Below are 13,757 nucleotides of genomic sequence, written 5' to 3' on the forward strand. Positions count from 1 at the left end.
GTATAAGACTTCAACTATTTTACAAATTATAAATACATTATTGTAAGTAACTAAATTTTATTTATAGAAATGATGTTGTTATACATTTGGATTTCGAATAATCTTAAAGATTTATTTTTTCCCTTAAAAAATTATAATAATGAAAATATTATAAAATAATAATATAATTTTTATTTTATTTATTATTAATAATGTCACTTTTATTGTATGGGTTAATAATGATAATAACGTAATGATTTCTATTTTTACTTCAACAAAAAAATTGGTAGAGTAGATATGGTGGATAAATTATACATAAAAATAATTCGTATATTACTATTAAAGTTAAATTGTAAGCTACATAGACTCAAGTTTAAAAACAAAAAAACTATTGGTTCCATGAGACGAAGCGAGGGTTTTGGTGGATGAGGGTTTCAGAGACGGCGAAGAACTGAACAAATCGTCCTGCATGCGATCCTGAAGCAAGGAAGGCGAGCAGGGAGTGCAGTTTTAACTGAGAAAGCTCAAATCAGGGATTCCCAGAACGTAGCAAGAGGAAACGAAAGGAAGAGTAAGCGCTGAGGGGCCTAATGGAAACAAACGGGGGGAGGGGAGAGATCCCCTCCTACAAGAGCATGGCAACGGGGGAGGCAAGTAAGGAGCGTATGCGGAATGGAATGAAGCTAAACAACGGAGAAAACTCAGCTGGCGGAGCAAACTGGCAGACGGGACTGCGAGGTAAATGTCTTCCCAGAGCTTCGAAGAAACCCAGGTTCGTAATACCAAGCAACAAACTTGAAGAATATAGGAGTTACATGAAAGACTATGCATTAATATGTAAATTTGTAGGGTTCTGGCCGTCAGAGAAAGACTTATCTAAATGGATACAACAGAGATGGAAACCTAAGGGGCATGTGGAACTAAAACTAGGAGCGAAAGGTTTTTTTACCGTGATATTCTCTAACATAGAAGACAAGGAAAGGATTTTCGAGGGAGGACCCTATTTCATGAATAATGCAGGCCTATTTATGCGGCACTGGGTAGATTGCTACAACCCAGACAAAGAGAAAATGCTAGCAGCCCCGGTCTGGATAAGACTCTTCGGGCTTCCAATGGAGTTTTGGGACCCAGAGATTTTAGAAGGCATAGGGAATACAATAGGGTCATTTGTGAAAGTCGCAGAATCCACAAAAAGAGGAAGATACACATCATATGCCAGAATATGCGCGTATATGAATATAACTGAACCTCTCCCAGACTTCATTGAGTTGGAATATCATGACGAGATCTGGCAACAACCAGTGGATTATGAACACATACCTTTTCGATGCAGGCGATGTCATGAATATGGGCATCTTTTCAGACAATGTCCATTAAACAGAACAGAGGATGTTAAGGAGAAGAGAGAAGAGGAGAGAATAATAACAGAGGAACTGGAACAGGGGGAAGAGGGTTTTAAAGAAGTATAGCAGAAAAAGAAAGCAGGGTTTAGTAAACCACAACGACAACAGCCAAAGGAGAATATTACCCTGGAAACACAAAACAAATTCAAAGTCCTCCAGGAAGAAGAGATTGAGATGGGGGAAAAAGAAGACAGTGAGGAAGAGACTATGGAAAACTCAAAAGAATCTGGGGAAAAAATATTAGAACAGAAGGGTACAGAGCATGGGAAGGCAGAGGAAAAAGGGGAACAGCCAAATGAACAAATACAAATGGAGATAGACTCACAAAAAGATAAAGGAGGGGAAGAGGAACACATAATGAGGAAGCTGTTACATGAATGGAGACTGCTAGATGAAAGATTCATCCCGGAGGAGCAGAAGCAAATATATAAAGAAGCCTTCCAAAAATATAAAGAAAAAGTAGGGGTAACAACAACAAATAGAATGGAACCGATAGAACTACAAGGAAATCAGAACATAGGAATGAGCAGCTCTGGCAAAGGAGGAAGAAAGAGGGGCAGACGAACAATGAGCGAGACAATTCAGGAGGTAGGAGAGATGCTGGTGAACTCCGGAAGGGTCATACCTCTATCAGAGGTATTCCAACTACCACCAAAATTATTAAAATGATTATTACAAGTTGGAACATCAGAGGCCTTAACAGTAGAGGTAAACAAAGATACCTGAAAGATAGATTAAAAAGAGATAAACCAAGTATAATGATAGTCCAAGAAACAAAGATTAGTACAGAAAGAATGAAAGAAATAATGAGCAGGGGCAATACCAGATATGAATTAATGGGACAGGATGCAACAGGCAGCGCAGGAGGATTGGCAATCATATGGAACCCGGAGGAAATACAATTTGAAAATTGGATAAGCCTCCCACGAATCCTCTCAGGAACATTCAGGGTAATAGGATCATCGGAATGCGCAGTTTTAACAGGAGTGTATGGACCACATACACCAACAGAACGAAAAGGATTCCTTCAAAATCTAAAAGCAATGAGAAGACTTATCCCAGAGAAGCCATGGATTATAGGGGGCGATTTTAATATGATTAAGACCTTAGAAGAAAAGAGGGGAGGACTGAGAAGGATAGATTCAGATATGGAAGCGTTCAAAGAAATGATAACAGAACAAAGACTGGTGGATATCCAGACAATAAATGGTACCCATACATGGAATAATCGTAGAGGAGGGACAAATCAAATAGCCTCAAGATTGGATAGATTCCTTATCTCAGAACAAATCATGATGAAAGATGTGTTCATAGAAGCCATGATCCTACCAGTAGTAGGCTCAGACCACTGGCCAATAAAGTTGGAGATAGACCTCAAGCAGAGCCCCAAAAGAAGGCCGTTTAGGTTTGAAGCCTTTTGGCTTAGAGACCAGAAGTTTCTACCTAAAATAGAAGAATGGTGGACTAAAAGCAGACAAAGTGGAAGAAGCAAGATGCAAACCTTTCAACTCAAATTGAAAGAGCTTAAAGGGAGAATAAAAAAATGGAACAAAGAGGAATTCGGGGACATCCTCAAGGAGCAGCAGCGCTTAGAACAGAAATTGAGTGAACTGCAACAGCAGGATATACTGGAGGGCAGAAATGAGGAGAGAAGCAGAGAAGAAGGCATAGTAATAGGCCAATTAGAAGAGCGAAGGAAACAGGAAGAAATTTTATGGAAACAAAAGTCCAGAGTTCAGTGGCTCAGAGAAGGAGAGAGAAACACAAAGTTCTTTCACAAGGCTATGATCCAGCACAGACAGAGGAATAGGATCTTCTCAATTAAAAATAAGGAAGGCCAATGCATAATCCAGCACGAGGAAATGGAACAGGATTTGGTAAATCACTTCAAAGATTTACTCACTGAACCCCAGAGAAATAGAACAGAGGCCATAGACAGGATTAGTAAGGAAATTCCCAAGCTTGTAACCAGAGACCAAAATTTAGCCTTGATGAGGAGGGCAACCATAGAGGAAGTGGAGGAAATAGTGAAGGGCTTGAAAAGAAACAAAGCCCCAGGTCCTGATGGATATACAACGGAGTTTTACCAAGCTTGCTGGCATTTCATAGGAGAAGAAATCCTAGAAGTGGTGGAGGAAGCGCGCATACATCAAAAGGTATGGCCAGGATTAAACTCCACTCTATTAACTCTCATCCCCAAAACAGCCCATTCAGAATCAGCAGAAGGCTTCCGGCCGATTGCCCTTTGTAACGTTATTTATAAGATTATAGCCACCTTAATGGTCAAAAGACTCAAACCAATCTTGCCTAACATAATATCCCCAGAACAGACAGGGTTCGTGGAAGGGAGGCAAATCTTAGATGGCTTGGTAGTTTCTCAAGAAGTTATACACACCTTAAAACAAAAAAAGGAACCAGGCATGATGATCAAGCTGGACCTGTCAAAAGCATACGATAGACTGAACTGGAAGTATCTGGAAGCCATTCTTCAAGCCTATGGGTTTTGTAACAGATGGGTGAATTGGATACTTAGCATGATATCCATGCCGAACTTCTCCATACTTCTAAACGGTACACCAACTGCAACCTTTAATGCTTCAAGAGGTCTACGCCAAGGAGACCCTCTGTCTCCTTTCTTGTTCATAATAGCAGCTGAAGGGTTGGGAAGGTATTTTAAGAAAGAGCTAAGAGAAAGGAAAATTAAAGGGTTGCGCCTATGGGGAAACAACATCCCAGTTACGCACCAACAGTTCGTAGATGATATCATGATATTCTGCAAGGTATCACTGAGAGAAGTCAAAAAGGTAAAGGAGATCCTAGAGGTATTCATGGAAGCTTCAGGAACTGAAATAAATAAGGATAAATCGAGCGCCTTTATTTTCAATTCACCAGAAACAGTTAAAACCCACCTAACAAGAATCTTGGGGTTCAGAAAGGGAGAACTGCCCACCAAATACCTAGGAACCATGCTCGATATAAGCTCGCTAAGGATAGCCAACTGGCAACCCATTATAGAGAAACTTAAGAGCAGACTAGAAAACTGGTCTTTCCAGACCCTGAATATAGCAGCTAGGGTGGTGCTTCTTAAATCGACATTGCAATCAATCCCTATCTATCCCTTATCGGTTATGGCAATGCCGAAAGGAGTTTGCACTAAAATGATTGAAATTTACAGGAAATTCCTATGGGGAGGCCCAAAACAGCAGAAGAAATGGGCCCTAAGTTCATGGAACAGCTTAACAAAAACAAAGGAGGAAGGGGGGTTAGGGCTAAGAGATCCTTATACCTTAAACCAAGTCCTAGCGGCAAAACTTTGGTGGAGGTGGATGAAAGGAGGCAAAGATCTTTGGAAGGAAATATGGACATCAAAATATAACATGCCCACAGCAGCTGAAGAAATTATGAGAAAGGAAGAAATGCCAAGAGGATCTGCGATATGGGAGCTGGCATGTCAGAACAAAGATATCATAAATGGACATGCTTTTTGGGAAATAAGAAATGGAAGGACATCAAAATTCTGGGAGGAAGCCTGGCAACAGAGGGGAAGAATGATGGAAATCCAGGAGTTGCAAAATATCTACAGGGAAGCCAGGGCTAAAGGCTTAACCCTAGTCAAAGACTACTGGAAGGAAGGAGGAGAAAATGAGGTGTGGAGAGAATGGAAAGGACCTGAAGAATGGGACAATAACATCGAGGAGGAACTAAAAGCCAGGATAATAAAGGAGTTGGAATCACGAAGGATTAAAAACAGAGATGGACCAGATATCCTCAGATGGGGCGAAAACACAAAAGGCACTTTCTCAATCAAAGAAGCTTACACCATAAAATCCAAGCAAGCACAGGAAGCCCGAGCACAAGACTGGAAACAATTATGGAAGAATAAGTGGTGGCCAAAGGTCACTATGTTTGCATGGCTAGTAGGCAGAAGACGCATACTTACATGGGATCAAATACAGAAAAGAGGGTTCTTAGGACCACCAAGATGTAGCTTATGTAATCAAAATGTAGAAGATCAGGAACACATCCTAAATGGTTGCATGGTAGCTCAGCTTCAATGGGATGAAACTAGAGGCCTCTTTGGAAAGTCAAACCGAAATCCCATGGATATAATTCAAACTCTCTTTCAATGGGGGAAGGGACAATTTCAAAGCCCGGTGATCAGGAGAGCATGGAACCTGGTAGTGGGGTTCAATATATGGAACATTTGGAAAGAGAGAAATAGAAGGATTTTTCAAGGTAAGATATCTACACCTGAGGATTTATGGAAAAGAACCCAGAACCAAATAAGAGAAACAATACTATCGGAAACGTGGGACCAGGAAGACTGGAAAACTATGGAGGAAGAGAGCCATATCCTAAGAAAGCTAAACCTGGAACCCGAGATGGTTATCCCTCATCATCAAAAGATTCAGGGAATAAAAAACCAAAGCCCAGCTGTTTTCATTCGCCCCCAGGAAGGCTTCATCAAACTTAACTTTGACGGAGCATCGAAAGGAAATCCAGGACCGGCTGGATATGGAGGGATCTTCAGAGACAGCCAAGGTCAAACTAGATGGATCTATGCAGACAGAGGAGGTATAATGAGTAACAACAAAGCCGAATTCATGGCGGCATATCAAGGAATCAGGATCGCAATAAGAAATGGATACATGAAATTAGAAATAGAAGGGGACTCAAATTTGGTAATAGAGACAATCAGAAAACTAAATCATGGTAAGTCATGGGAACAGGTGGCAAAGAGCTGGAGGATGGCGGGCCTCATCCAGGACCTAGAAGAATCATTGAAACGTATCGAGTATAAGGTCATTCATCATGTAAGAAGAGAAGGTAACAGACCAGCAGATTATCTGGCAAATTGGGGGTGCAACGAACCGGAAGGAAAAGTGGATACCATATGGACACCTCAGCTGGCCACGACAAGATGGGAACACTTAAACCGAATCACCAAACAGGACAATAATGAAGCAATGTAGCTGTGATTATGATAACACTCTTTCCCCGATCGGGGTGGAGAAATACGGCCAGTTCAAGGCAGTAATGAGATATGGACTTGGCTAGCACACGCCACACATCAAGGATATCATTATCAGGTTAACGGCGGCGGCTTGCAGAGGAGTACGCATACCAAGATGAGGAGCAAATCAAATCATGGAAATGGCAGGTGAAAGGATCGGCGGCGATCATCTGCTGCAACAGGGGCTAGGTGGCGGTATTCATTTAAGAACCGAAGCAGGTAGAACGATAGATAATTGGAAACCTAGGAAGGTGGCGAAGGATAGAGGAGTTTGGCAGAGAGACTCGGATCATAGACTTAAACGACGTTAAAAAAATATGGTAGAGGGAGGAAGAAGGGACAGGCAGGTGAAGGAGGGAGAAAGGAGGAATACCAGGAGAGAGAAGGAGCAAACAGCGGAGGAAACTGATAATTCCAGAGAAAGGGAAATGGAGATAGGGGAGGAGGAATGCAGGGCAAGGGTGACCTTTGAAGTAGGCCAAAGCAGCAGAAGCAATAACATGGGCAGACTGGCAAAAAGAGGAAAAGGAAGGAGGCGTAGGGGGCATGGAATATCTTGGTATGTAGACCACTATGAGCTGAAGACTCCGGCCTCGAACCAGCAGAAGAGGGGTCGTCGCTGCATTGGGCAGGCTGCGCGGGAGGTGGAGAGAGCTTACAACAAAGAGACCAATGAAGACATCAGGAGTATTATATACATGCTGGAAAACAGAGTTCTGTACGAACCCTCCGATCCAGAAATGGAGGAATGGAACACCTTGCTTCCAGATCCCGGGAATACGAGAGGGCGACTAACACTATATAAACAGGCATTACACATGTATTGGGTGATGAAACATTTGTTAGCCAGAGCAATGGAGCAGGTCGCTGTTGAGATAACAGAGATAGCCCAAGGTTTGCCGGACATGAGGAAAGAGATGACCAGTCTGCAGCTCATGATACAGAAGCAGGACAACAAAATAGAGGAAATTCGCAGCATGCTGAAGGAGCTTACCAAAGTGAAGCATGAGGTGGAAATCAACCGAGAAATCATGGTAGACTGAATGTCTTACCTAGCTTTTTTTGAATTTTGTGATAAGTTGTAGTGAACCAGTCTCTATGGTAGTTTTGTTATGTATCTGAGACTAGTCTTTAAGAGACAAAATGTAGATAGGTAACTATTATGCTTTTTGATATGTTGTTTCTCAAAGTGGACAAGTGAACATTCTCAAACAATGTTTTATGAGAGACCAACAGACCCGGTTTCCCTACGGGGCGGGTTGAGGTCTTGTACGTTTGTATAGTTTTACTATTGTTGTATATAATAGAAAAGGTCACGCCGTAGCTTACAAAAAAAAAATTGTAAGCCACATAAATAATGCTCATGAGATCCAACAGATTCCAAACAAGGAATTGCTTTTTGAGAGAATCTCTCAACAAATTCCAATAACTAATCAAACTAATCTATCAATTTACTATTGTAATCATTGTTTCCAAGTGCCCCCTTAAATGCTTACATTACACCATTACAAAGATTGTTATAAAAATTATAGTTCACATATAGTTACATATGTCTCACTGGTCTTCCTTGGCACTTATATCCACTCTGAAGTCTCCCAAACAATGCTCTTTTCACTACCACAATCATTGAGCTTCCCATTCAACTCATTTAAGACATAATCGCCTCTAACCATCTTTGATGAATTTTGTATAATTGACACTTCTCTATATTCCGAAGGAAAATCTCGATATTGGGCCACCCTATGGACAAACTCCCATTTATCTAAGTCCAACGTACTACACTTTTTGATAGTTATATAGGTGAGTTGTCTGAGTATTAAGTACTATGCATATTCAACAGCTAATTATGCAACTAACCTTTCTACACACATGGATCTCATATCATAACCTGTCACTGGTTCTCTTAAAGCTCGAAGAAAAACAAAATCGATCAATATATAACATACTCATACAATCAAATTAGTGATATGTTCTCTCACCACCTAAGAACGTTGAGAACCACTAATTTAATTATATTTTTATATTCATCAATTGATTCTACACCTTTATAATTACAAACAAACTTACAAAATTCAGCAACAAACTATTTAACAAAGAAAACAACATAACCCATGACAACGAGACCAATAACTACTCTCCATAACAGAAATTCAACTAAGTTGCTCATTCTAAACGATGCACATAAGATACCGCCTTTGCAATTCATTCTAGACACCGTGTTTGAGATATGGATGAAATTCCAAGCGACGATGTGGATTTCTAGTGGATTTATGCCCTTAAGAATCAACACGAAGCAGGAATGAAGCACATGTTCTGCAACTAGATTTGGAGGAACAACAGATGTCTCGTGTTATGCCAAGTCGATTCCTGTCAATAAAATTGTATATTTATGCCAAGCTGTAGAGTCCAAGTGGTATTTTGGCAGCGAATGAAGAGCACACTCTGCTAATTCTTGAATTCCTTTAAAAGAAGAATCTTTGGTACTTCCCAGACACTGAAGTAATATTCTTACTAAAATGTCACATGCATTAGGAGCTAGACACTCTAAATCTATCAATGAATCTGTTGCATCTGCACGAACCGTCAGTCCTTCAAATTTTTTTGCAACTTGATATAGAAAATTCTCACATGTTTTCAAAATTAAGCATAATGGTTGGTCCTCCATAAACCACAAAACCCACGACAAGCATTATATGGCTCATCGACAGAAGAATCCTAACCAACACATTGAGAAAATTGAATAGCGTACCCAATGAACTTGATCTTTCTTCAGTGAGAAGTCATTAAAGGCAAAAATAAACATGATCTATTAGAGGGCTAGATGGAGGCCAAATTCAACAGTTTGCTGATTAGCACACTCCGTGTCTGCAACTGGTGATATTGCAAACCAAATGTTGTTCTCTTACTATCATCATAGCAACTGCAGACTCCAATGGGATTAAAATAGTGCTAGTACGCTTCAGTTCAAACCTCTGATTGCCAAAATAATGCAAAACATTCTCCTTCCAGCACAATGACAATGCACTGATCTTGTAACAAGCTACACGATATAACAATTCTTTTACAAAGCGCTCAATCACACTCAGAAAAAAAATAGCAGTGAGCACTCAATCAGACATCACTTAATCACTTAGAGAGCACCTCCAAACACGAAAAAATAAAACAGTTTTTACATACTCGATAATCTATATACAGAGAAAAAAACCTTAGATCTCTTTCATCTTTCTGGGCTCTCTCAGAGGGAGTCAGCCCCTATAGGCTCTGATACCAAAAAAGAAATTGGTAGAGTAGACATGTTGGACAAATTACACACAAAAGTAATTTGTATATTACCATCAAAGCCAAATTACAAGCTAAATAAATAATGCCCATGAGGTCCAACAGATTCCAAACAAGGAATTGCTTGTTGAAAAAATATATCAACAATTGCCAAAAACCAACCAACCTAATCTATCAATTTACTAATGTAAGCATTATTTCCAAATATTTATATAGAGAAAAAGAAAAAGACAAGAATATTTTATCAACGTAAAAAGAGCATAAATTTTATGGGATATAGGAACTTTTAAATAATGGAAAATCAAACTCATGTATCAATTTGGAATACATTATGCACGAAAGTTGGATTATTAGTGAGGTTAAGTATAAAAAATATTAATTTCACATCCAATTTACTAATATGTTAATAAGGAGTGAAATAGGGATATAAGTTTCATTTGATAAATCTAATCTTTTTTTTAATTGATATTGATAAGATTAACGTTTCTAAAATTTAAGGTGAAAAAGATGTCACACACACACCCACACACACACATATATATTGTTAATAAATTAATATTACCAAAAGAAGCAAATATCTCCTACAACTTAAGCGGAAAAATTACGCGATGTCATTTATGTAACAATAATAAATAAAGATGCAAAAAATCATCAATGGCTTATACATCAACATACATCTTTACCTTTGACAACAAAAACCAAAGGCTAAAACATGTAGACATCCTCTTTCAAATCTCCAATCAAAAAGGTTGTTTTCACATCCATATGATGTATCTTCCATCCTTTTTGTGTTGCAAGAGAAAACATAGTTCTGATTGTGCCCCATTTCATTGCAGGAGCAAAAGTCTATGTATAATCAACACATTCCTTCTGAACATAACCTTTACTACAAGTTTAGCCCTGTATTTGTCAAGTGAACCATCTACTTTATAATTGACTTTATAGACCCATTTACAACCAATAGGTTTGATGCCAGTAGGAGGATCCACCAACCTCCATGTGCTATTTTTAATAAAGGAATCATATTCTTTATACATTGTATCCTTCCATTCATCACAATTAGTAGCTTCTTCAAAAAAACTAGGTTCACTAATTGTGGTATAATTACATTCATGAGAAACATTACTTGTAGAAGAAGTAGTTGTCTCATAATCATCATATTTTATTGGAAGTTTGTGAATACAAATGGATCTTCTCAAATATTGTTGAGGTGGTTGTGAAGGCTACTCATCCTGAAGTGCAGGTTCTTCAGGAACACTTTCTAATTCTGCAAAAACAATATTATCTTCCAAATTTTCCTCAACATAAACATCTTTATGAATTAAAGATGGAAACCCGCAGAATGATATAGAATGGGAATCCCCCCTCAGTATGTGGAACAATATTTTCAAATTCAAAATAACATTTATTGGATGCAAATTTCTCTAAATGAGCAAGTTGTCTGTCAATAGGAGAGAATATTTTTGCAGATTCTAAAAAAATGACATCTCTAGAAAGAATAAATTTTAAGTTTTCTTTATCATATAATCTATATGCTTCTGAAGTACTTCCATATCCCATAAAAATACATTTTTTGACTTCTCGTATTTAATTTGTTTCTTTGATGCTTAGGAATAAGTGCATAACAAGTAGATCCAAAAACCTTAAAATGTTGAACTGTTGGTAACCTGTTGTACCAAACTTCATATGGTGATTTGTTGTTGAGGACAGAAGAAGGACATCTATTTTTAATATATGTTGCATAGAGTATTGCTTCTCCCCAAAACATTAATTTGACATTTTTGAAAAACATCATTGATCTAACCATGTTAAGAAAAGTCCTATTCATCCTTTCTACAACACTGTTTTTTTGTGGATTATATGGAATAGTAGTTTGGTGTTTGATGCCATTATTTGTTAAATATTTTTCAAAATATTTTGAAGTATATTCACCTCCATTATTAGTCCTTAAGATACCAATATTCTATTGAATTTCATTTTTAACCATAGCATGAAATGTTTTGAACATATCAAAACTTGTGAATTTTCCTTCAAAAGATAAACCCAACACATCCTTGAATAATCATTAATAAAGGTGATTATATATTTATTTCCATTTTCAGTTAGTACAAACATGGGTCCACATAAATCAGAATGTATGAGACTTAATTTTCTAGAAGATCGAGAAACAAAACTATGAAATGGTTGTTTACTGTGTTTCCTCGAGATGCAAGCATCACATGGTTCGATCTTTCTTGGAATATTGGGGAAACCTTTAATGCCCTGTTGTTTCATAATTCCAATGTTGTTATAGTTGATGTGACTAAATCTAGCATGCCATAATAAATTGGAAGACAACATTATCTTGCTGCACTAATAGAGATGAATTTGTAATAGACTGTGTAATAGATGAATTACTATTCAATTTCAACAGTGTACCTTCTTCAACACTAGTCATAATTATTGAATTATCACTTGCTCTATGAATTTCACTTATGTCATCAAAAATATGGATTGAATTTTCTTGTTTTCTGATATGAATGAGGGACGTTAGGTTCCTTTGAAATTGGGGAATATAAAGAACATCCTTCAATATGTAATATGCTAAATGTGTATTTTTTTATCTAATTGATCCAATTCCTGATGGTTTAACTTCAAACTTATCACCAAAATAAACAACACCATCAACATTACCACTATAATTTTCGAAAAGATATTTTGAGAATGTCATATGACAAGTAGCTCCTGAATCTAAGATCCAACTGTCCTCCCATGAAGAAAATGCAGTATTAAAAACATTATAAATATTGAAAATTATTGTGAGCAACTATATAATGAGTAGATTCATTTGTTTTACTTTTGTCAGAAGGTGGTTGCTCTATCTTGTCATTAAATGGACCTTTATTTTCATTAGTAGTCTTCTCCCAAGGAACCCTGCAATTAACTGAACTATGACCAATGTTCCCACACCTATAACATCTTATATGTGCTTTAGAAGCAAAATTATTTTCATTTGGTCATTTTTTTGTCTATCACCCTGATTATTGTTATTGTTCCCCCCCTTCCTCTAAAGTTCCTTCTACCTCAGCCTCTGGGATTCTTGCCACCTTTGGCAGACTCATTTTGTGATTTATGTTCCTTTTGTGCATGGCACAAGGTTTGTATATTAGAAAGAGAAACAGACTCTTTCTTCCCAAAAACCTTTTCTGTTTATGCAATTTTATTCACTAATTTATCAAAAGTAATGTTCGTTAATTGTCCACTAGCTTGGAGAGATTCCAAGTAGTGTGAGTATGTAGGGTGTAGGGCCTTGATGAAGGCAGTTAATTGTAGGTATACTTTAACACCTGTGAATTTTATATAATGGAAAATAGCCTTTATTTCAAAAGCCAATCTCATTGAATCAAGGTCCTTCATCTCCAAATTAAATAACTTCAATAACAACTGAATAATCTCTAATTCTGAATGTTAATCATAGAGTTCCTTTAAATTTTCTAATGATGGATATGTTGTCTTATAGGAATGAATGTATCTTCTTACCTCTTCTGAGACTGATATTGTAATCATAGCATAGGATTTATTGTTCTTGACTTCCGAGATAGCACGTTGATTTTCATCTTTTGTAGCTTCTGGTGCAATTTCTTTATAGTCTTTGTCCTTTTTCCCGTGGAAAACATCTTGCCACAAGTCATCAAAAATCAATGTACTTTTGAGTTTTCTTATCCATTCTGGGTAATTTTCTTTCCCAGAAAGGACAATGCCAACTGACGAAATTATGGATTTCATCTTTAAATGAAATATTTTTTTTTAATAATTTGGATGAATTGTAGAAAAATATGTCACTGTTTGTAAAAAAATGAAAGTACCTTGGTATGTGATCATTGGTCCTGTGGCAAGGCCCTCACAACATTTTTTTTTAACAAAATCCAATTGAGGTTAACAAATTACCAAACGTCAATTGACAATGAAACAATCGTTAAAAGTTTTTCAACATATAATGAATGTCACAATTGCTGGGGACAACTCACAATTGGTGTTGACAATGTATGAGAGGACCACATGTGCCAATTGAAATGATGGTTTGGATCGCTCTCACAGATCCA

The 13,757-nt window shown here is 37.7% G+C and overlaps 1 protein-coding gene across 1 annotated transcript; it reads left to right on the forward strand.

The window, feature by feature from the left end:
* The first annotated feature begins 614 nt into the window (after positions 1 to 614).
* LOC149209157 (uncharacterized) lies at positions 615 to 1,448 on the forward strand. The gene has a single exon (XM_089398528.1). It carries the CDS (start codon positions 615 to 617, stop codon positions 1,446 to 1,448), a length of 834 nt encoding a protein of 277 aa, XP_089254654.1.
* Positions 1,449 to 13,757: the final 12,309 nt, after the last annotated feature.

This window comes from Pinus tabuliformis, chromosome 1_2 (assembly GCF_031772625.1).
Source record: "Pinus tabuliformis cultivar Carrire ecotype Pingquan chromosome 1_2, CPIR1, whole genome shotgun sequence".
NCBI classification, from domain to species: domain Eukaryota; kingdom Viridiplantae; phylum Streptophyta; class Pinopsida; order Pinales; family Pinaceae; genus Pinus; species Pinus tabuliformis.

Excerpts from the sequence above, each read along its gene's own strand:
- LOC149209157 (XM_089398528.1), top strand. The coding sequence starts at position 615 with ATGGCAACGGGGGAGGCAAGTAAGGAGCGTATGCGGAATGGAATGAAG.